General features: G+C 39.3%; 1 protein-coding gene across 10 annotated transcripts in view; it reads left to right on the forward strand.

Moving 5' to 3' along the window:
- RBMS2 (RNA binding motif single stranded interacting protein 2) overlaps positions 1–22,152 on the forward strand; it is a 73,960-nt gene that overhangs the window by 3,157 nt on the left and 48,651 nt on the right. For 4 of the 10 annotated variants that reach the window (XM_069490894.1, XM_069490889.1, XM_069490893.1 and 1 more), the window contains exons 2-4: positions 7,397–7,505; positions 7,970–8,037; positions 8,868–8,954. The exons of 2 other annotated variants lie outside the window; for them this stretch is intronic. In XM_069490894.1, coding sequence (XP_069346995.1) covers positions 8,889–8,954 — 66 coding nt within the window. In that variant the 5' untranslated portion in view covers positions 7,397–7,505; positions 7,970–8,037; positions 8,868–8,888. Of the gene's footprint in view, positions 1–1,779; positions 1,886–5,528; positions 5,679–7,396; positions 7,506–7,969; positions 8,038–8,867; positions 8,955–22,152 lie in introns of those variants that run through there. 4 more of the 10 variants (XM_069490892.1, XM_069490890.1, XM_069490896.1 and 1 more) reach the window with 4 other exon arrangements.

Below are 22,152 nucleotides of genomic sequence, written 5' to 3' on the forward strand. Positions count from 1 at the left end.
GTGTATGAATAAAGACTGTTTTACTTCTTTCTTTTTTTTTTTTGAGACAGAGTCTCACTCTGTTGCCCAGGCTAGAGTGCCGTGGTGTCAGCCCAGCTCACAGCAACCTCAAACTCCTGGGCTCAAGCAATCCTCCTGCCTCAGCCTCCCGAGCAGCTGGGACTACAGGTATGCGCCACCATGCCCAGCTAATTTTTTCTATATATTTTTAGTTGTCCATATAATTTCTTTTCTATTTTTAGTAGAGACGGGGGTCTCGCTCTTGCTCAGGCTGGTCTCGAACTCTGAGCTCAAACAATCCGCCCGCCCAGAGTGCTAGGATTACATGCGTGAGCCACCGCGCCCGGCCAGGACCGTTTTACTTCTTCCTTTCCAATCTGGATGCCTTTAAACTCTTTGGGGTTTTTTTTTTTTTTTTCCATTTAAGAGAGTCTCACTATGTTGCCCAGGTTGGAGTACAGTGACATGATCATAGCTCACTGTAACCTAGAACTCCTGGGTTCAAGCAATTCTGGCTCAGTCTCCCAAGTAGCTGGAACTATAGGCATGAACCACTACACCTGGCTAATTTTTAAACTTTTTTGTAGAGACAGTGTCTCGGCTATGTTGCTCAGGCTGGTCTCAAACTCCTGGCCTCAAGTGATCCTCCTGCCTCCCAAAGTGCTAGAATTGTAGGTGTGAGCCACTGCGCCAGGCCCCTAGTAGTCTTTGACAGCTTTCTTGCTTACTGCTACGAAGATGTCTTGACATATTATCTTTTCTTATTTTTGCCATTGTATCTTTGGGATATATTCCTATTGGGTTGAAGGGTAAATGCATATATAATTTTGCTAGATAGTGTGAAAGAAATTATTTTATTTTGATTTCCACAAGTAATAAATGAAAATGCCTTTTAACCCACAGTCTCACCAACAGTTTGTTGTAAAGCTTATGGATTTTTGCCAGTTTGGTAGGTGAGAAATGGTATCTCTATGTAGTTTTAATTTAAGCATATATATATATTTTTTAATATGAAAGGGTGGGGGAGTGAGGAAGGGGAATACAGTTTCTTTCTTTCTTTCTTTTTTTTTTTTTTGAGACAAAAATCTTACTTTGTTGCCTTGGCTAGAGTGCAAGAGTGCAGTGGCATCGTCATAGCTCACTGCAGCCTCAAACTCCTCGGCTCAAGGGATCCTTCTACCTCAGCCTCCCAATTAGCTGGGACTACAGGGGCACACAATGATGCCTGGCTAATTTTTCTATTTTTAGTGGAGATGAGGAGTCCACTCTTGCTCAGGGTGGTCCTCGGCCTCCCAGAGTGCTAGGATTACAGCCGCTGTGCCCAGCATAATTTAAGCTTGTAAAATGCTTTATAATCAACAAAGCACTTTTATACTCATCTGATTTGTGGTATCCTGATATCCCTCAGAGATAAGCAGGACAGATAATATGACCATTTTGTAGAAGAGGAAACCGATGTTTTAAAAGATTGAGATTTTCCAGTTTAACACAGCACATGGGTGCTTGCTTTGGTGGTGCATATGACTAACACAGCAAGTGTCGGAGCTGGGTTTTAGTTTCAAACTTCTGATCTACCTACTACAAATCTATATTTTGTTTTCCCAGTGTTTGCTAAAGGAGGCATGACCTATTTCACCCAGAAGATGGCAGTGTTTCTCTTAATATTCATTTGGAGGTCAGTTTCCTGTTGGAAGTACAGTACTTAAAAAGAGATGAAAATTGTATTCTTTCAGCAAACATTCTTTTTTTTTTTTTTTTTTGAGATAGGGTCTCACTCTGTCACCCAGGCCAGAGTGCAGTGGTATAAGCGTAGCTCACTGCAGCCTCAAATTCCTGGACCCAAGTCATCCTCCAGCTTCAGCCTTCCAGGTAGCTAGAACTACAGGTATGGACCAACACACCCAGCTAATTTTTAAATATTTTGCAGGAATGGTGTTTGGTTGTATTTCCTAGGCTAGTCTCAAATTCTTGGCCCCAAATGATCCTCCCCACCTAGGCCTCACAAAGCTCTGGGCATAATGGCTCACACCTGTAATCCCAGTCTTTCAACAAACATTCTTGAGTTAAATTATGTTTAGGTGTTAAAGGTAATAAGACCAGTGCAATTGGTGCCTGCCTAATAGAAGTTCACAATCTGAGAGCAAGAGGTGGAAGTAGGCCGGGTGCGGTGGCTCATGCCTGTAATCCTAGCACTCTGGGAGGCCGAGGCGGGTGGATCGCTCGAGGTCAGGAGTTTGAGACCAGCCTGAGCAAGAGCGAGACCCCCATCTCTACTAAAAATAGAAAAAAATTATCTGGCCAACTAGAAGTATATATAGAAAAAATTAGCCGGGCATGGTGGCACATGCCTGTAGTCCCAGCTACTCAGGAGGCTGAGGCAGTAGGATCGCTTGAGCCCAGGAGTTTGAGGTTGCTGCGAGCTAGGCTGATGCCACGGCACTCACTCTAGCCTGGGCAACAAAGCGAGACTCTGTCTCAAAAAAAAAAAAAAAAAAAAAAAAAAAGAGGTGGAAGTGGATCTGTCAAACAGAGTTAAAAGCTTACCAAAATTTCAAATAAAATGTTATAGAAATACAAATTTGTAATAGACTTTTTGAGATGGGTGTTTTAATGTGAAAATGGCAGTATAGCTTTACCTAGCACACAGGTGAAAGTGGGCTTCCTCTACTCTTAGGAGACACAGGTAAATTCAAGCTCTTTGACTTCCTTATGACACAAAAATAGTCAATAAAAAGAAAATAATATATTGTGAATATAAAGGGAAAAGCTCCTATATGTCCTAATATGCCATTCCATCACTATAAGCACTATTTTTCAGCATTTTTAATGAGTAACATCTTTTCACATATAAATGTAGTATTCTGAGGTTGTTCATTAATTTAACAAATATTTTAAAATTTTAAATTAGCCTGGAACTGCTGAATGCTAGGGATATAATGGTGTATAGAATAGTCACAGTCCCCATCCTCATCAAGCTTAAGCTTCTGGTAAAGGCTGGTAGTGACTAGTGGCCTTATAAATAATGTATACTGTTATTTTTTAGCAATAATTTCTTACATTCAAATCTTATGTTTCATCTGAGAGTTTTGGATATAGAGCCAATTATCCGGAAAGCAGAATTCAAGCAAATTACCTTTTAAATTCATAGTGAATCAAAACTCAGGTAGAATATGTTTTCTACAAACCTTCTTGCTTTTTGCATTATAAGTTTATCCCTAGAAATATTACCCAGTAATATAAATTAAGAATAGGCCACTGGCTGGGTGTGGTGGCTCAAGCCTGTAATCCTAGCACTTAGGAAGGCTGAGGCAGAAGGATCACTTGAGACTGAGTTTGAGACCAGCCTGAGCAAGAGTGAGACTCTATCTCTACAGAAAAATAGAAAAATTAGCCAGGCATGGTGGCGAGCACCTATGGTCCCAGCTACTCGGAAAGCTGAGGCAGGAGGATCACTTGAGCACAGGAATTGGAGGTTGCAGTGAGCTTTGATGAGGGCACTGCATTCTAGCCTGAGCGACAGAAAGTGAGACCCTGTCTCAAAGAAAAAAAAAGAATAGGTCAGATGACTACTGAGTATCACTCCTACTTTAGATAAGGGGCTGGTTTGAGGAAAATAATGGAATTTTCACTTCTGGAATATTAGGATATTTCTTTATTATTTCTGACCCCCAAAAATATATTTACTGGAATTTTTAATTTTATAGGCAAATGGGGTGGAATTTAGAGTCAGAAAGTCTGGAATCTGGTGTCAGTTATGCCACTATTTGACCCCCATGACCTTGTACAAGTGAGTTTACCTCTCTGGGATTTGGTTTTTGCATCTGAAAATGAGAGAGAACAAAGGAAGGGAACTATCCAATAATCAGAATTTTGTCCCATTATCATCCCCATAGTCTCATACTTTTTGCAAGATGTTAGATTTACCATATAAAGTTGCCAGTATTCAATGATATGAAAAGATTAAAATTTGACATATAGAAACAGCAGTTTCATTTGATTCAACCTAATGGTTGAATTCAATTGTGGGCCCTCTTGGGATCATGTGAGTTATTTATTTTAGGGATAGCTGAGGCCAAGCAAAATTAATGCTTTAGGTGTGAAGGAAACATACATTTAGAGAATATAATGAATATTACCATGTAATCAATGTAGTTCATTCTGAGTATGCACAGAATCCAGTGTAGTTTTTGCTTTCTACATTATGCTAATTTTCTGGCCTAGTGACTCTAGATGATTTGGTTCCTGTATTCCTTCAGTGTCTGGAAAAGGAAAAGCCCATTTGAAAATTTTGTTAGGATATTCTTTGTAATAATGTTTGACCAGAAATATCTGTTGCTATAGGAGAAGAGAGAGCCTATTATTGGCACTAATATCCAGGGTGTAAAATAAATAATTCTTCAGAGTTGTTTTTCTTTGTTTTCCCATGAGGTCTGTCAAGGAGTTGTGAGGCCAAACTTTACCAACTTCTAGTTTTAGACCCATTTTGTCATTCTATCCTATATCAGAAGGAGTCAGCTTTCCTTTGTTGTTTGATGTAGCTCAAGTTTCTTTTTTTTTTTTTTGAGACAGAGTCTCACTCTGTTGCCCAGGCTAGAGTGAGTGCCGTGGCGTCAGCCTAGCTCACAGCAACCTCAAACTCCTGGGCTCAAGCGATCCTCCTGTCTCAGCCTCCCGAGTAGCTGGGACTACAGGCATGCACCACCATGCCCGGCTAATTTTTTCTATATATATTTTTAGCTGTCCATATAATTTCTTTCTATTTTTAGAGGTGGGGTCTCGCTCTTGCTCAGGCTGGTCTCGAACTCCTGAGCTCAAACGATCCGCCCACCTCGGCCTCCCAGAGAGCTAGGATTACAGGCGTGAGCCACCGCGCCCGGCCTCAAGTTTCTTTCTTTCTTTCTCCCCCCCCCCCCCCCCCCGAGACAGAGTCTCACTCTGTTGCCTGGGCTAGAGTGCCGTGGTGTCAGCCTAGCTTACAGCAGCCTCAAACTCCTGGCCTCAAGCAATCCTTCTGCCTCAGCCTCCCGAGTAGCTGGGACTACAGGCATGCGCCACCATGCCTGGCTAATTTTTTCTATATATTTTTAGTTTCCAGTTAGTTTCTATTTTTAGTAGAGATGGGGTCTTGCTCTTGCTCAGGCTGGTCTCCAACTCCTGAGCTCACCTCGATCCACCCACCTCAGCCTTCCAGAGTGCTAGGATTATAGGCGTGAGACACCGCTTCCGGCCATGGGTTATTTTACTTCCATGGTCCTAAATTTATTAGACTATTTAAACCTAGTTTTTTGTATTAGTTTATATAAACAGAATTTATTTAATTGGATCCTTCTTTATCTCCTTTTTATTTGGTACTTTCTACTCTTAGAGAAATGTGGTTAAATCCTAGGATGCATACAATTCCTACTTTTCCCCCCCTCCAGATTTGTTTTTATTTTTTGGAGTGGTAGGGCTCAAAGAGAAATGGGAGCTGAGGTGTCTTGTATCTAGTGTTCTTTGATTCTGTATTATTTTATTTCCTTTTTTTCTAGAGATAAGAGATGTTGTACCAATTTCCAGGAGATTGGAAGTTATGGAAAGAATTTTTGAATAATCAAGTTTTTTGCTTATGGAGGAGAGAGACAGAGAGAGAAGAAATGAGATTAGGTGATCCCTGAAACTCCTTATCCAGTATTTTCTAGGTACATAGTTTAGCCTGCTTGATCCTAGTGTAATCTTTTGAATGTAACTAAGATGCTAGTTTTTAGAATTGCTTGATTCAGGTCTTCAAATCTGGGTTATATGATACCCAGAGGGATACACACTAGAAGGCAGCAGAGTAATTAATTGTAATGGAGCTAACATCTATTGAGTGTTTACCAAGTGCCAGGCACTTTCCAGAGGGCTTTATATGGATTCCCTTATTTTATTTCACTGCAGTCTTAGGAAGTAGATACTATTTATTTATTCCATTTTACAGATGAGAAAAGTAAGGTTCAGATATGTGAGATAATTCTTCCAGTGTCATTCATCTTGTAAGTGATGGGACTGGACCAGAACTTAGGTCTGATACAAAGATAATGAAGTAAGTATTATCTTCATTTTGCACACGAGTGAATGAAAGATGTTAAGTAACTTGTCCTAAAGTCACATAAATAGTAACTAACAGTGGTGTCAGAATTTGAACTCAGGTCTGCCTCTTTCTGAAACCCATGGTTTTAACTATTTTAAAATCTAAGATATCATTGAGTATTAAGGAATGCAGAAGGAAAATACAACACATTACTATTATTATAATTGATCCAGCAATCCCACTTTGGATATATATCCAAAAGATTTGAAATCAGTTTGTCAAAGAGATGTCTGCACTTCCATGTTCATTGCAGCACCATTCACAATAGCCCAGTTATGAAGTCAACCTAAGTGGCCGTCAACAGATGAGTGAATAAAGAATACATGCTATATGTACACAGGGGAGTACTATTCATCCTTAAAGAAGGAAATTCTGTCACTTGCGACAACATAGAATTGGAGAACATTATGCTAAGTGAAATAAGCCAGGCACAGAAAGACAAATGCTGCATGTTCTCTCTTATATGTGGAATCTGAAACAATCAACTCATAGAAGCAGAGAGTAGAAGGTGGTTACAGAGGCTGGGAGGTAGGGGATGTAGGGAGATGATGGTCAAAGTGTATAAAATCTCAGGAGGAATAAGATTATGTTTTGAGATCTGTTGCACAGTGTGGTAAATATATTTAGTAATAGCATATTGTGCATTTCAAAATTGCTAAGAGGGTAAATTTCAAATGTTCTCACCCCCCAAAATGGTAAGTATTTGAGGTGATAAATGTATTAATCAGCTTGATTTAATTATTTCACATTGTATTTATAAATCATAACATTGCTTTGTATCCCATAAATTTACATAATTATAAATTGTCAACTTATAATAACACAAAAAACCACAATGAAATACCACTTTACACCCGTTAGGATGACTACTATTAAAAAAAAAATATGGCCGGGCATGGTGGCCCATGCCTGTAATCCCAGCACTTTGAGAGGCCAAGGCAGCAGGATCGCTTGAGGCCAAGAGTTTGAGACCAGCTTGGGCAATGTAGTGAGATCTTGTCTCTAAAAAAAAAAAAAAATTACTCAGCTTTCAAAAAAAATGAGAATTAAAAAATTAAATTGGTTTGATTGCCTTTATGAATCAGACCTTCAAGAGGAAGGTTTCTGTACCATGCCATTAGGATAAGGGAGAAGGTATCATTCAAGTGCCTAAACAGTGAGGATAAATTGCTGTAAAATGAATGAGTGCCTCTGAGGGCAGAAAAGGGACTTTTAAAAAAAAAATATAGTATCACTGAGAGATGCATTTATTTATTTATTTACTGTATTTGTCTGCTGTGTTTCCAGTTTCAGCTGCAGTTCCCACATTAAGGCTGTTCCCACCCTTCCTGTGTCCCTTGAGCTGAGGAGGCACTTCCTGTCCTATTGGAAATGAAAGTTAGAGATTGGGGGTGAGGTATGTGTATTTACTCTGCAGAATGTTAATACTGTGTGTTCTATTATCATAGCAAAAAAAACTGACAGGAATACTAGAATAGATACATACCAGGACTTTATTTCTGGGAAGGTTTGGGCTTAATGTTTGTTGTGACAAAGCAGACGGGGTTAATTTATGTCTCAGGAGAATACTTATGATGGCAGCAAAGTGGCTTTATGAAGGAATTCGAAGGCTTTCATTCTACATCTCTATTCCACTTGGATTGGTAGGGGTTACTGAGTATCATTGTTAAGTTTTGGGTTTCCTATAAGTTTCTTTTCTTGTTAAGGCTGCTCCTACAGGGATATTCCTTCAAAACTTAGAAGTAAGTATTACGGAAATTGTGTTAGGTTCTTGACTCTTATGTTCTTCTTTCCTAAAAATTTTGTATTTTTCTTCTCTTTGAAGGATATGCATTTTAAGTATTTATTTATTTTTAACAGCTCAGAGACAACTTGAAGCAAACATTCCAACTCTGTGAACTTCAATTTGGAAATAAATTCCAGGTCTGGTGAGTGAGTTACTGTAATAGTTTCAGCTTCGTAGATCTTAAACATGAGGAAATAGTGGGATAAAGAGTCAAACATGATAGCTTCCAGTTGTTAAACAACTAGGCACCGAGTTTCATGATTTAATCCAGTTTGATAATTCCTTAAGTATGAATTCATTCCTCAGAGAATCTGAAATAGGAGTGAGGGGCACCAGCCCATCAGTGTGACCCAAGAGAAGCAGAACCATCTAAGGATTTGAAACTAGTTACTTCCCATACTCTGTTTTGCTTTTTGGTGTGCTCTGTTTGTTCTTTCTTTGAGCATTAAGATCACTGTAAATGCAAAGCTGGGGAAGGCCTGTGCTCATCTCACACACTATTCAGTATAGTTTTCTTCGCATGTTCTCCAAGGCAGTGTCTCAGTGGCCCCTTTAAAATCCAGCTTGAAATCTTCTCATAGCTCATATCTAAGGGGGGAAAAAACCCTCATTGTCTTTCTATGAGAATCAGAACTTGTTCCTAGAGGAAAAGGGATGAATTTGAAAGAGGTTAGATGTAAGAACTTTTCTTTCTGGCTTTAACTGCTGAGAAACAGACAAAAAAAATAACATCTTGGGCATTAGGACCCAGTGGAAGTACCTCATTCAGACAGGGTTAACTTCTCTCTGTGACGTAAAGGAGCTGCCCCAGCTCATTCTCTACCCACAGCCCCCCCTCATCTCTTTCTCTTCTGCTCCTGTTCTCCCCCCTTTCTCCTCCCTTTTTCCTCCCTCCCTCCCTTGCTCCCTCTCTTCCCTCCTCCCTCCCCCTTTTCTCACCTCTTCCCTTTCCCTCTCCCTCTTCTCTCTCAGCTCCCTAACATTAAAGAGAAAATGCTGCTATCAGTGACTTCCAGGCCTGGGATTTCGACTTTTGGCTATAACAGGAACAACAAGAAGGTAGGGAAAAGCGGGTTTTTTGTTTTTTTTTTCTATCTAGCTACTTCCTTTTCTGGGGATCCGGGAGTGCCCTTGGTTTTAACATTCTTCTTTAAGAGGGGAAAGGGATTCCTCTTTCCTCTCAGCGCCTCTCTCTTTTCCACTACTTCTTTCTGCATCTTTTCTCACCTGGTTCCTGAGTTCAAGGAATTTACAGTCTCTGTGAGGCCTGAGAAGGCAGGGGAATTAAAAGCAAACCAAACTTGAAAGTTTGTGTCCTTATGGAATGAAGTTAGTTTGACTTCATGCTGATGTATCAATCTCCACAGGGATAATATGTCATCTCAGACCCTAGCCCCCAGTCCACCCCTCCAAGGTTGTTTTATCTTTTGATTAACTATTTCCATTCTCTTCTCCTCTACCTTCCTTCCTCCCCATACCACTGGCATTATTAGATAATTGAAATCACAGATAGTCACTGAAATCACAACAGCTCATCAAGAACTGGGTGTAGTCTTCTAGACTACAGACCCTACCCCACCCTGCCTGTAGAGAAGGAGTCTTAAGAGACAACATGCTTTGGGATTAAGGCAGAAAGCTCTGTGATTCTTTGGGTCTTGCTTTCTAGCGGATACTTGGAACTCTGCAGATAGCCAGGCTCAGCAGGGATCCTTGGAGTCTTTATGATTAACCTGTGGCTGCCAGAGAGTTGTGCTATGCTTGGGCACATGGGCAGTCTGGAGAGAGATGGACAATCTTGCCCATATTTGCTGAGGAATATCTTTGGTGGGTTTTTTGGCATTTCAGAGCACATAGTGCTGATTAGGAGGAACTTCATGCTGTAGCAGGAAGACCCCTTACCTTCTCTGGGTGTTGTAGCTGTTTGAAGAAAAAAATATGTCATAGACATTTAGGGATCTTTTGCTCATCTAATGGAATAGTGGAGAATGGGGAAAGATTCCTGCTGCTTTCTCTTGTACCTGAAGAGACTATTACTGGTAGATTTAAACACAAGTGTCTGATCAAGGGAGTGGGTAAATGTTTAGAACCCAAACAATTAATATTTGGGTTATGAGTGTTAGTTTGTGTGGTATTTATTCTGTTTATAACCTTAAGAAATATGGGTACAGGGAAGAGGCAATGGGGAGATGTAGGTCAGAGGATACAAAGTAGCAGACATGTAAGATGAACAAGTCTTCAAATCCACTGTACAACATGAGGACCGTAGGTAATAAAATCGCACTGTATGTGGGATTCATGCTAAATGAGTAGATCCTCTCTTGCCACACACAAAAAAAGGTAAATATGTGAGATTATAGAAATGTTAATTTGCTTCACTAGAGTAACCTTTTTACTATCATATGTATCCCATAACATGTATAGCTTAAATATACACAACAAAATTTATTTAAAAAAAGAAATACAGGTTCATACATATTTATTGGTTATTGATATATGTTTGTATGTATACTGATAGCACTTTATCAAATATATATTATACATATATGTGAAAAGCCAAATATTTATATATTATATGCATATTTATTTGAAAGGGAAATATTTCATCTGTTTATTCTCTTCAAACCTTACATTGTATTATATAAAAGTTTCCTTCCTCATTTTTTCCCTCTAAGTCTCTTAGGTTACCCAGAACCCATTAAAATAAGGTAAAATGAATTCCCTAAATTAATTTTTCCCTATTAGGGGTTTCATGTATTGGAAGCTATCTAAAATCTTCCCTTTTCTTAGCTCTCCAATCCGTCTCCCCTCTTAGAATATAGAAAACATTTAACTAGCTTCTAAATCTACCATAGTAGGGAACGTATGGAGTTGAAGTCAAATCTCACATCTCTTCCTAATAACTTGTAAGGTTTGGGAAACAATTTAGGAATCATTGGATGGGTTAGAGGGGTAGGGGAAGTACACATAATTACTAATGTATTTGTCAAGAATTCTCTGGGTTCTTACAAGTCAAAGTTATGACATCTAAGAATGTTGTATATGTGCATCACTTTGTGGCTACGTATGTAACTCCTGTGTGTGTGTGTGTGTGTGTGTGTGTGTATATATATGTGAAAAGAGAGAGAAAGAGAGATGTGAATGTTGGATTTTTATTTTTATTTTTTTTGAGACAGAGTCTTGCTCTGTTGCCTGGGCTAGAGTGCTGTGGCTTTAGCCTAGCTCACAGCAACCTCAAACTCCTGGGCTCAAGCAATCCTTCTGCCTCAGCCTCCCGAGTAGCTGGAACTACAGGCATGCACCACCATGCCCGACTAATTTTTTTCTATCTATATTTTTAGTTGTCCAGATCATTTATTTCTATTTTTAGTAGAGACGGGGGCCTCGCTCTTGCTCAGGTTGGTCTTGAACTGACCTCGAGCGATCCTCCCACTTCGGCCTCCCAGAGTGCTAGGATTACAGGCCTGAGCCACCGGGCCCGGCCAGTGTTGGATTTTTAAACATTTCATTAATTAATTTATTTATTTTGAGACAGGATCTGACTCTGTCACCCAGGCTCGAGTGCAGTGATGCGATCGTAGCTCACTGTAACCTCAGACTCTCGGGCTCAAGCAATCCTCCTGCCTCAGCCTCCTGAGTAGCTGGGACTACAGGCGCATGCTACCATGCCTGGCTAATTTTTTCCCTTTTTTTTTGTAGAAATGGGGATCTCACAATGTTGCCTGGCCAGGTCTCAAACTCCTGGGCTCAAGCAGTCCTCCTGCCTTGATCTCCCAAAGTGTGGGATTTCAGGAGTGAGCCACCACACCAGCCCCTGTTGGATGTTTTTAAACTAAAACATTACTACATTGCTTTTTGTCTTGTTACTGACAAGTAGGGTACAGTGTGTTTCTTTCTCTGTTTTGGGAAGTGTTTTAGATGCACTTGCTTTTGTAATTTGTAAGTTCTTATATTCAAGGTTAAATTTTAAAAATAACTTTAATTAGTTTTTAGTAATAAATGTAAGATCTGTTCATTTTTAAAAATCAGGGCCATACACAGTGGCTCACACCTGTAGTCCCAGCTACATATACAGATTCAGGAGGCTGACACAGGAGGATTGCTTAAGCCCAGGAGTTGGAGGTTGCAGTGAGCTATCATGATGCCGCAGTACTCCAGCCTGGGTGACAAAGTGAGACCCTGTCTCAAAAGAAAAAGAAAAAACCCCAAAAAACATAAAGAGATTTATAAAATAAAGTCTTCCCTTCATGTCCTGTACATCCTTACTCAGATCCTACTCCTCAAGGGAAAATAGCTGGTAACAATTTGGTGTATGTATACTTCCAGATTTTTTTCTATGCCAAGACAAAGTTTTAATTTTCACAGTGGCCTATTTGCCATTTCTATTAAGATCTCAGTTTCTCAAGTACAACAAATCTATGTAATAAAGTTTTTGGACCTATCCAAAACATTAAAAAAACTGAAATAAAGAACAATCAAATTCCAAATTTCTGAAAAAGTACAAATTGTATATTTCTGCTGGGCCAGGCGCTGTGGCTCACACCTGTAATCCTAGCACTCTGGGAGGCTGAGGAGGGAGGATTGTTTGAGCTCAAGAGTTTGAGACCAGCCTGAGCAAGAGCAAGACCCCGTCTCTACTAAAAGTAGAAAAATTAGCCGGGAGTCATGGTGGTGCGTGCCTGTAGTCCCAGCTACTCGGAAGGCTGAGGCAGGAGGATCGCTTGAGCCCAGGAGTTTGAGGTTGCTGTGAGCCAGGCTGACACCACAGCAGTAAGACTCTGTCTCAAAAAATGTATATGTATTGCTGTTTTCTTTAAATAAGGAGAATTTTTACATCATAATATACTGTTGGCTGTAGTCATCACCTCTAGTTTGTGGGATAAAAAATAATTTCCAGTGACCTCAATTTGAAAAACTGCTTTGTGCACCACTGTTGTGACTTGCTTATTTTAAAGTGTATTAATTTTATTTACTTGACTTTAAAAAGCAAGATTATTTTATTTTGAAATTCTTATCAGGGAAGTTGTTTCCTGAGGAACCCATGGCAATCATAGTTTTCTTTTTTCTTTTAATTTTTAAAAATTTTTAATTTTTTTAGAGACAAAGTGTTGCTCTGTTACCAAGGCTGGAATGCAGTGGTATCATCATAGCTCACTACAGCTTCAAACTCTTGGGCTCACGTGGTCCTCCAGCCTCAACCTCCTGAGTAGCTAGGACTACAGGTGCGTGACACCACACCTGACTAATTTTTTTTTTCTTTGTGGAGATGGGGGTCTCACTGTGTTGCCCAGGCTGGTCTTGAACTCCTGGTCTCCAGGGATCCTTCTGCCTCAGTCTCCCAGAGTGTTGGAAATACAGACGTGAGCCACTATGGGTGGCCTCATAATTTTCTTACTCTTTTTTGGTTGGTGGTAAATATAGGTATGCGGTCAACAAATGTAAAATGCCCAATAAAGGCAGATTCTTTTCTCAGGATATAGCATTAAATTTCCATTCCTTTCTTTGGAGTGAAAGTAATTACAAAAGGGGGAAAACATGGATTTCAAAGAGGGATTCTGCAAGATAATTTAAGGTGGTATGTTTTTTAAAAAATCGGTTTTTTTTAAATTTCAAAATAAGGGGGTACAAGTGTTTTTATTATATGGATACCTTGTATAATGCTTAAGTCAGGGCTTTTAGTGTACCCATCACCAGAATAGTATTTATTGTACCTGATAAGTAAATGTTTACCCCGTAAACATCAATTTTTATGGCCTTCAATAACTCTTGGTTCATTTTTTTAAAAAGCTGAAGTAAGAAGACCAGTTCTAGGGTCTCAGCACTGTTTCTTCAGTGTTTGAAGGAGTTGCCTCAGTAGAGAGATTTGAGTATAGGTGAGATTGAAAGAGGAAATGTTTGGGACTAAAGGAATTTCATACTTGTAAAGGGCCTAACCACGCCTTCCCTGACATCATCTCCCTGGCATGTGTTATTATAATTTAACTCCTCATAACATCAACAACAATTTCCTTTGGGAAAAAAGAAAAGGGACTTGGGATAATTTGCCTTCCCCAACATATTTTGCATAAATTTCTATTTCTTCTTGACGTTAATATATTGAAGACCAGTGCGGGGCAGGAGGTAATGATGAAAGGACTCACAGGTGGATATTGCCAGATTCTGACTCTTTTGAGAAACTTGAGTTACCCGACATTGTCAAAAGTGTTTACTCGGGAGAGAGAAGAGAATGGGAAACAATACTATAATCACGCTTCTGACGGGGAGAGAGAATTTTCTCTGTGTATTTTTCCTTCGAATTTCCATTAAATCAAATTTAGTAGAACTGAGAACTCAGAACTTTTAGGTCTAACATCTGCCTGGGGCAGCTATTAGTTCTGTTATCAGTAAAAAGTTAACTCAAATTGTTAAAGTTTAGTGGGAAGGTCTTTCTATTGACCCCTCCTTTCCATTTTTAGCACTAGTATTCTAATTTTTATGCTCTCATTACTATCTGTCTTTACTACTGAAATAAATATCCTTCATGATCTCTTGCATCCTATTTCTCTATCCCCTACTCCTTTCCCCCAAGTAATTTCATACCTGCTGCCAGAACAATCTTCCAACAACCCAGTAGTCTAGTGCTTAGTATTTCCTGTATAAAATGTTTTTTTTTTTTTTTTTTTTTGAGACAGAGTCTTACTGTGTGGCTCAGGCTGGAGTACAGTGGTACAATCATAGCTAGGATGACAGACATGAGCCACCAGGCCCAGCCTCTCTGATCCTTTTGTTGTTGTGCCTTATTATTCAGCCTCTGATCCTTTTTTGTTGTTGTTTACTTCTGGAATAGCCTTTCTTTCTGTTCATTTCCTTATTTCACTCATAGTCACTGAATAGCTCCAGTGTGCTAAGGTAGGACTGTGGCCCTTCAAGAACTCACAGTCAAAACCATCTTTCAAAACCCTACCCATCTATTTAAGTTCAGCCAAAATGTTACCTCTTATGTAAAGCTTCTGCTAATCCTTCAACTTCTCAGCCTCAAAGGGGACTTTATTCCCTGAACCCCCATGATGTTTGTTTGTTTTTTTCCAGATAGAGTCTTGCTCTGTTGCCCCAGCTAGAGTGCAGTGGCGTTATCATCACAGCTCACTGCAACCTCAAACTCCTGGGCTGGAGCAATACTCCTGCCTCAGCCTCCCCAGTAGCTGGGACTACAGGCATGTGCCACCACACCTGGCTAATTTTTCTTTCTTTTTTTTTTTTTTGGTAGAAATGGGGTCTTGCTCTTGCTCAGGCTGATCTTGAACTCCTGGCCTCAAGCGATCCTCCTGCCTTAGCCTCCCAGAGCGCTAGGATTGCAGGCGTGAGCCACTGCACCTGGCCCCCTGTAATGTTTTATACTTCTCATATGGTCCTTATATAATTTTGGCATTGTATTAGAGTCATTTAGGTAATTGTCTTATCTTCATTGCTGGAGTGTAAGCTCTATAAGTAAGGATAGAGATGGTGTTGTTCAGTTCATTATCCTCTGATATACCTAATATAGCATCTGAAGCCTATCTAGTAGATACTCAAAAAATATATCCTAATAATGTGGTTAAGCTAATATTAGGTACTAAATCAAGGTTAAGCATTGTGTCCTAAACAAATCCTGAAATATAGTGTTTGTTCTGAATTTATTCATTTATTTATTGATTGATTGATAGACAGATAGATAGATACAGATAGCCAGACAGAGAGTCTCACTCTGTTGCCCGGGCTAGAGTGCTGTGGCGTCAGCCTAGCTCACAGCAACCTCAAACTCCCCGCCTCAAGCAATCCTTCTGCCTCACCCTCTCAAGTAGCTGGGACTACAGGCATGCTCAGCTAATTTTTTCTATATATATTTTTAGTTGTCCAGCTAATTTCTTTCTATTTTTTAGTAGAGACAGAGTCTCGCTCTTGCTCAGGCTGGTCTTGAACTCCTGACCTCAAGTGATCCTCCTGCCTCAGCCTCCCACAGTGCTAGGATTACAAGTGTGAGCCACCGCACCTGGCCTGTTCTGAATTTAAATGTGGCTTTGCCACTTATTGGTTATGTGACCTAGTGCCAAATTTCTTAGGCTTTCTTACCTTGAGTTCTTCATCTGAAAGTACTGATATACTTTATTGTATTATATTGAAGATCAGTGAAGTTTATAATCACATATCAGCATGTAAATTGAATGTTATTTCTCTTATTAAGAAAACCCTCACCTTTTCCATGATGTCACTTCTTCCTCCAGCTGCTGTCCCATTTCTCCTCTTCCTTTTACTGTAACATATCTTGAAAGAGCTGTTTATTCAAGAATTGTATGTACTTGCTGTCTTCAATTTATTTCCTTCCATTCTTTTTTCTTTTATTATATTTAAAATATTTGATAATACAAAAGATTATGCATAGTTATAAACTATAATAATAAGAGGAACATCTGTGAAATCACCTTCCAACTCAAGGTGATTTGGACTCAAGTACGAGACAAGACTCATTGCCTATAAATTGCATATACTTAGGAATTTCTCTCCATCCCATCCCCTGCACTTCCTCTAGAGGTAACCACTGTTCTAAATTTTGTATTTATCATTCTATTCCTTTTAAAAAAACATAGTTTTAGTTTCCTGTGGGAGGAATGAATCCAGCTTGCTTCTATGCTACCATTTTGGAAATCTCCCCCAAAAATATAGTTTTAAAATCATGTTAAATTTGCCTGTTTGGGCTGGGTGAAGTGGCTCATGCCTATAATCCTACTCTCTGGGAGGCCATGCAGGAGGATTGCTTGAGCTCAAGAGTTTGAGACCAGCCTGAGCAAGAGTGAGACCCCGTCTGTACTAAAAATAGAAAAATTAGCCAAGTGTGGTATTCGCCTGTAGTCCCAGCTACTCAGGAGGCTGAGGCAGGAGGATCGCTTGAGCCCTGGAGTTTGAGGTTGCAGTGAGCTGTGATGACACCACTGCACTCTACCCAAGGGGACAGAACAAGACTCTGTCTCAAAGAAAAGAAAAAAAGAATAATAATTTTCCTGTTTGCATTATTCTAAGTACTTTATATAAGTATGTATGATTATAATATATAGTTATATAATTATATTTTACCTTATTTAATCCTTACAACAACTTCATTATTATTATTCCCATTTTATAAATCAGAAAAAATGAGTTACAGAGAGTTTAATAATCACATTGCTAGTGAGTAGCCCAGCTGGGATTTGAACCCAGTTAGTCTGGTTCTGAGCTGATGCTCTCAACCACTACCGTATTGTCTTATTGTGGTACATAATCTTCTGTTTTTATTTTTATTAATACATTCAACATTACCTTTTCATGATTTATTCATGTTGCATGTAGATGTGCTTTATTTATTTTGCAGTGCTATATAATATTTCATTTTATGACTATACCATAATTTATCCATTCTTCTGCCAATGGGCTTTCAGATTGTTTTTAGGTTTTGTTTGTTTTTGCTATTCCTGACATTGCTGCTCTGAACATTGTCATATATGTGGTATACTTGTGCAAGAGTTTCTCTTGGTTTTCTACCTAGGAGTGGAATTGCAGTGCCATAAGGTACATGAATATTCAACTATGGGAGATAATGCTAAATTGCTTTCCAAAATATTGTACCAATTTTTTTTCCATAATGTATAAAATTTACTGTAGATTCACATCCTCTCTACTTTTTGACAATGTTAGACTTGTCTTATTCTTTCTTAAACCCAATCTAATTAGGCTCCTACCACTCCACCAAAACAGCTTTTATGATAGTCTGCAATGACTTTCTAGTAAATGTTTTGTTCTTAGCTCATCAACACTTGACACAATTGATTACTCTATTCCTTGAAAAACTTTCTTCATTTTGCTTATGGAACACCATGCTGTCGTGGTTTTTCCCTCATATCTATGCCTCTCCTCTTCAGGCTCCTTTGCTGCTTTCTCCTCATTTTCCTGACCTCTCACCCTTGGAGTACCCCAGGATTCAGTCCTTGAGCCTCTTTTTTTTTTTTTTTTTTTTTTTTGAGACACAGTCTCACTCTGTTGCCCAGGCTAGAGTGAGTGCCGTGGCATCAGCCTAGCTCACAGCAACCTCAAACTCCTGAGCTCAAGCGATCCTCCTGTCTCAGCCTCCCGAGTAGCTGGGACTACAGGCATGCACCACCATGCCCGGCTAATTTTTTCTATATATATTTTTAGCTGTCCATATAATTTCTTTCTATTTTTAGTAGAGATGGGGTCTCGCTCTTGCTCAGGCTGGTCTCAAACTCCTGAGCTCAAACGATCCGCCCACCTCGGCCTCCCAGAGTACTAGGATTACAGGCGTGAGCCACCTCACCCGGCCTGAGCCTCTTTTTTGTCTAAACTTCTCTCTTCCTAATTTTATCCAGTCTGATAGCTTTGAATATCACCCATATGATGGCAACTCTCAAATTATATTTCCAACTTGGACCGCCTCCCACATTCCAGATTCATATCTCTAACATCACACTTGATATCTTCATTTAGATGTTTATTAGACATTTGAAACTTAACATATTTAAAAGAGAACTCTTGCCTGCTCTCTTCCTGCCCTGCCCTGCCAAAACTGTTCTTACTGTCTTCTCCATCTCAGTAAATGGCAGCTTCATTCTTCCAGATGCTCAGGCCAAAAACCTTGAGATTATCCTTGATTCTTCTTTTTCTCCCACAGCCCCATATCTAATGGCATAATACTAGTACCTACTTTATTGTACTGTTAGTAATGAATGCCTGGCACATGGTAAATGATCATTAACATTAACAATTATAGCTAAAATTACCCATAGAAAACGTGATTCCATTCTCTTTATTCTTATCTTCATATAAACAAGCTTACAGTTTTTCCCATCTTAAAACAAAACAAAACCTTGCTTTGATCCCATGTCTCCTGCCAGTTACTGCCCCATTTCTGTGATCCCTTTTATAATCATACTTCTTGAAAGAGTAGTCTGTATAGAGTCTGTTTCCTTACCTCTCATTCTTTTTCTTAGTAAGGTATTTATTTTCAATTGTGGTAAATATATAACATAAAATTTACCATCTTAACCATTTAAGTATACAGTTCAGTAGGGTTAAGTACATTTACATTGCTGTGCAAGCCAGAATTTTTCATCTTGTAAAACCGAAACTCTATACCCATTAAACAACTCCCCATTCCCTTCTCCCTCCAGCCTCTGGCAACCACTGTTCTACTTTCTGTCTGGATGAATTTGACTGCTCTGGGTACCCTGTATAAGTGGAGTCATACAGTATTTTTTTTTCACTATTTATTTCACTTGGCATAATATCCTCACAGTTCATCTGTGTTGTAGCATGTGTCAGTATTTCCTTGCTTTTTAAGGATGAATCGTACGTACAGCGTATATTACATTTTGATTATCCATTCATCCATTGATGGACACTTGGGTTGCTTCCACCTTTTGGCAATTGTGAAAATGTTGCTATGAACCTGAGTGTACAAATACCTCTTGAAGACACTGCTTTCAATTCTTCTGGGTACATACCCAGAAGTAGAAGTGCTGGATCATATGGTAAGTGTAATTTTAATTCCTTGAGGAACCGCCATCCTGTTTTCCACAGCAGCTGCACCGTAGCGTATTACATTTTCATCAGGGATGAACAAGGGTTCAATTTCTCTATATCCTTGCCAACACTTGTTATTTTCTTTTTTTTTTTTTTTGATAAGTAGCCATCTTAACGTGTATGAGATGGTATCTCATTATAGTTTTTTTTTTTTTTTTTGTTGAGACAGAGTCTCACTTTGTTGCCCAGGCTAGAGTGAGTGCCGTGGCGTCAGCTTAGCTCACAGCAACCTCAAACTCCTGGGCTCAAGCGATCCTACTGCCTCAGCCTCCCGAGTAGCTGGGACTACAGGCATGCGCCACTATGCCCGGCTAATTTTTTCTATATAGATTTTTAGGTGTCCATATAATGTCTTTCTATTTTTAGTAGAGACGGGGTCTCGCTCAGGCTGGTCTCGAACTCCTGACCTTGAGCAATCCACCCGCCTCGGCCTCCCAGAGTGCTAGGATTACAGGCGTGAGCCACCGCGCCCGGCCTTCATTATAGTTTTGATTTGTATTTCTCTGATGATTAGTGATGTTGAACGTCTTTTCATGTGCTCATTGGCAATTTGTAAATCTTCTTTGGAGATATGTCTGTTCAAGTCCTTTGCCCATTTTTTAATTGGCTTGTTATTTTTGTTGTTAAATTTTAGGATTTCTGTATATATTCTGGATAGTAACCCCTTTGTCAAACATATGATTTGCAAATATTTTCTGCCATGTCATAGTTTATCTTTTTACGCTGTTGGTTGTGTCCTTTGATACACAGAAGTTTTTAATTTGATGTAGTACAGTTTATTTTTTTACTTTTGCTGCCTGTGCTTTTGGTGTCATATCCAAGAAATTATTGCCAAATCCAGTCATGAAGCTTTTTCCTTATGTTTCCTTCTAAGAGTTTTGTATTTTAAATTTTGATTGATTGATTGATTGGTCGAGACAGGGTCTTGCTGTGTCACCCAGACTGGAGTACAGTGGCACAATCATAGCTCACTGTAACCTCAAACTCCTGTGCTTAAGTGATTCTCCTGTCTCAGCCTCCCAAGAAGCTGGGACTACAGGCACACTCCACAGTACCTGGGTAATTTTTTAAAAAAATTTTTGTGGAGACAGGGTCTCACTATGTTGCTCAGACTGGTCTTGAACTCCTGGCTTCAAGGGATCCTCCCACAGTGCTGGGATTACAGGCATGAGCCACTGTGTCTGGCATTCTTCTAAGAGTTTTATAGATTTAAGTCTTACAGGTAGGTATTTTAGTTTAGTTTAGTTTAGTTTTTGAGACAGAGTCTTGCTGTGTTGCCCGGGCTAAAGTGCCATGGCATCAGCCTAGCTCACATCAACCTCAAACTCCTGGGCTCAAATGATCCTCCTGCCTCAGCCTCCCAAGTAGCTAGGACTGCAGGCGTACACCACCACACCTGGCTAATTTTTTCTATTTTTAGTTGCCTGGCTAATTTCTTTCTATTTTTAGTAGAGATGGGGTCTCGCTCTTGCTAAGGCTGGTCACATTTATGTCTTTGATCCATTTTGAGTTAATTTTTGTATTAGTGTAAGGTAAGTTCAACTATATTCTTTTGTATGTGGATATCCAGTTTCCCCTATACCATTTATTGAAAAGGTTGTCCTCTCTCCACTGCAATGTCTTGGCACCCTTGTCAAAAGTTATCTGAGGCCCGGCATGGTGGCTCACACCTATAATCCTAGCACTTTGCGGGGGTGATGTGGGAGGATTGCTTGAGGCCAGGAGTTTGAGACCAGCCTGGGCAACATAGTGAGACCCTGTCTGTGGAAAAAAAATAAAAAAATTAGCTAGGCGTGGTGGCTCACACCTGTAGTCCTGGATACTTGGGAGTTTGAGGTGGGAAGATTGCTTGAGCCCAGGCATTCAAGGTTGCAGTGAGCCTTGATCACACCAGTGCACTCCAGCCTGGGTGACAGAGCAAGACCCCCATCTCTTAAAGGGAAAAAAAACAAAACTCATTTGACCATATTTCTGCAGTGTCTATTCTATTCCATTTTTCTGTGTGTCTATCTTTATGCCAGTACCACACTGTTTTGATTGCTGTGCCTTTGTAATACATTTTGGTCTGGTCTCTAACTTTGTTCTTTTTCAAGGTTGTTTTGGCTATTTGGGGTCTCTTGAGATTCCAAATGAATTTTAGGATGGATTTTTTTAAATTTCTCTAATAAGCATCATGGAGATTTTGTTAGAGATTGAATTAAATCTGTAGATTTCTTTGGTTAACATTGACATCTTAACATTTTTCTAATTCATGAGCATGGGAAATTTTTGCATATATTTGTGTCTTCTATAATTTCTTTCAGCAATGTTTTTTGTTTTCAGTGTATAAGTCTTTTGTCTCTTTTGTTAACCTTATTCTTAAGTATTTTATTCTTTTTGTTTCTATTATAAATGGAATGGTTTTCTTAATTTCCTTTTCAAATTGTTCATTGTTAATTTATAGAAACACAACTGATTTTGTGTATTGATTTTGTATCCTGAAACTTTGCTGAATTTGTTACTTCTAATAGCTTTTTTTCCTAGAACCTTTGATTTTCTACATATAAGATAATTGTGGTCTGTGAACAGAGCTATATTTCATTTTTTAAGTTAATTCTTATTTTTATTAAGATATACACCCAGTTTAAAAAATCACCTAGGGCCAGGCACGGTGGCTCATGCCTGTAATCCCAGC

The sequence above is a fragment of the Eulemur rufifrons genome, chromosome 16 (assembly GCF_041146395.1).
Source record: "Eulemur rufifrons isolate Redbay chromosome 16, OSU_ERuf_1, whole genome shotgun sequence".
In the NCBI taxonomy this organism is placed as follows: Eukaryota; Metazoa; Chordata; class Mammalia; order Primates; family Lemuridae; genus Eulemur; species Eulemur rufifrons.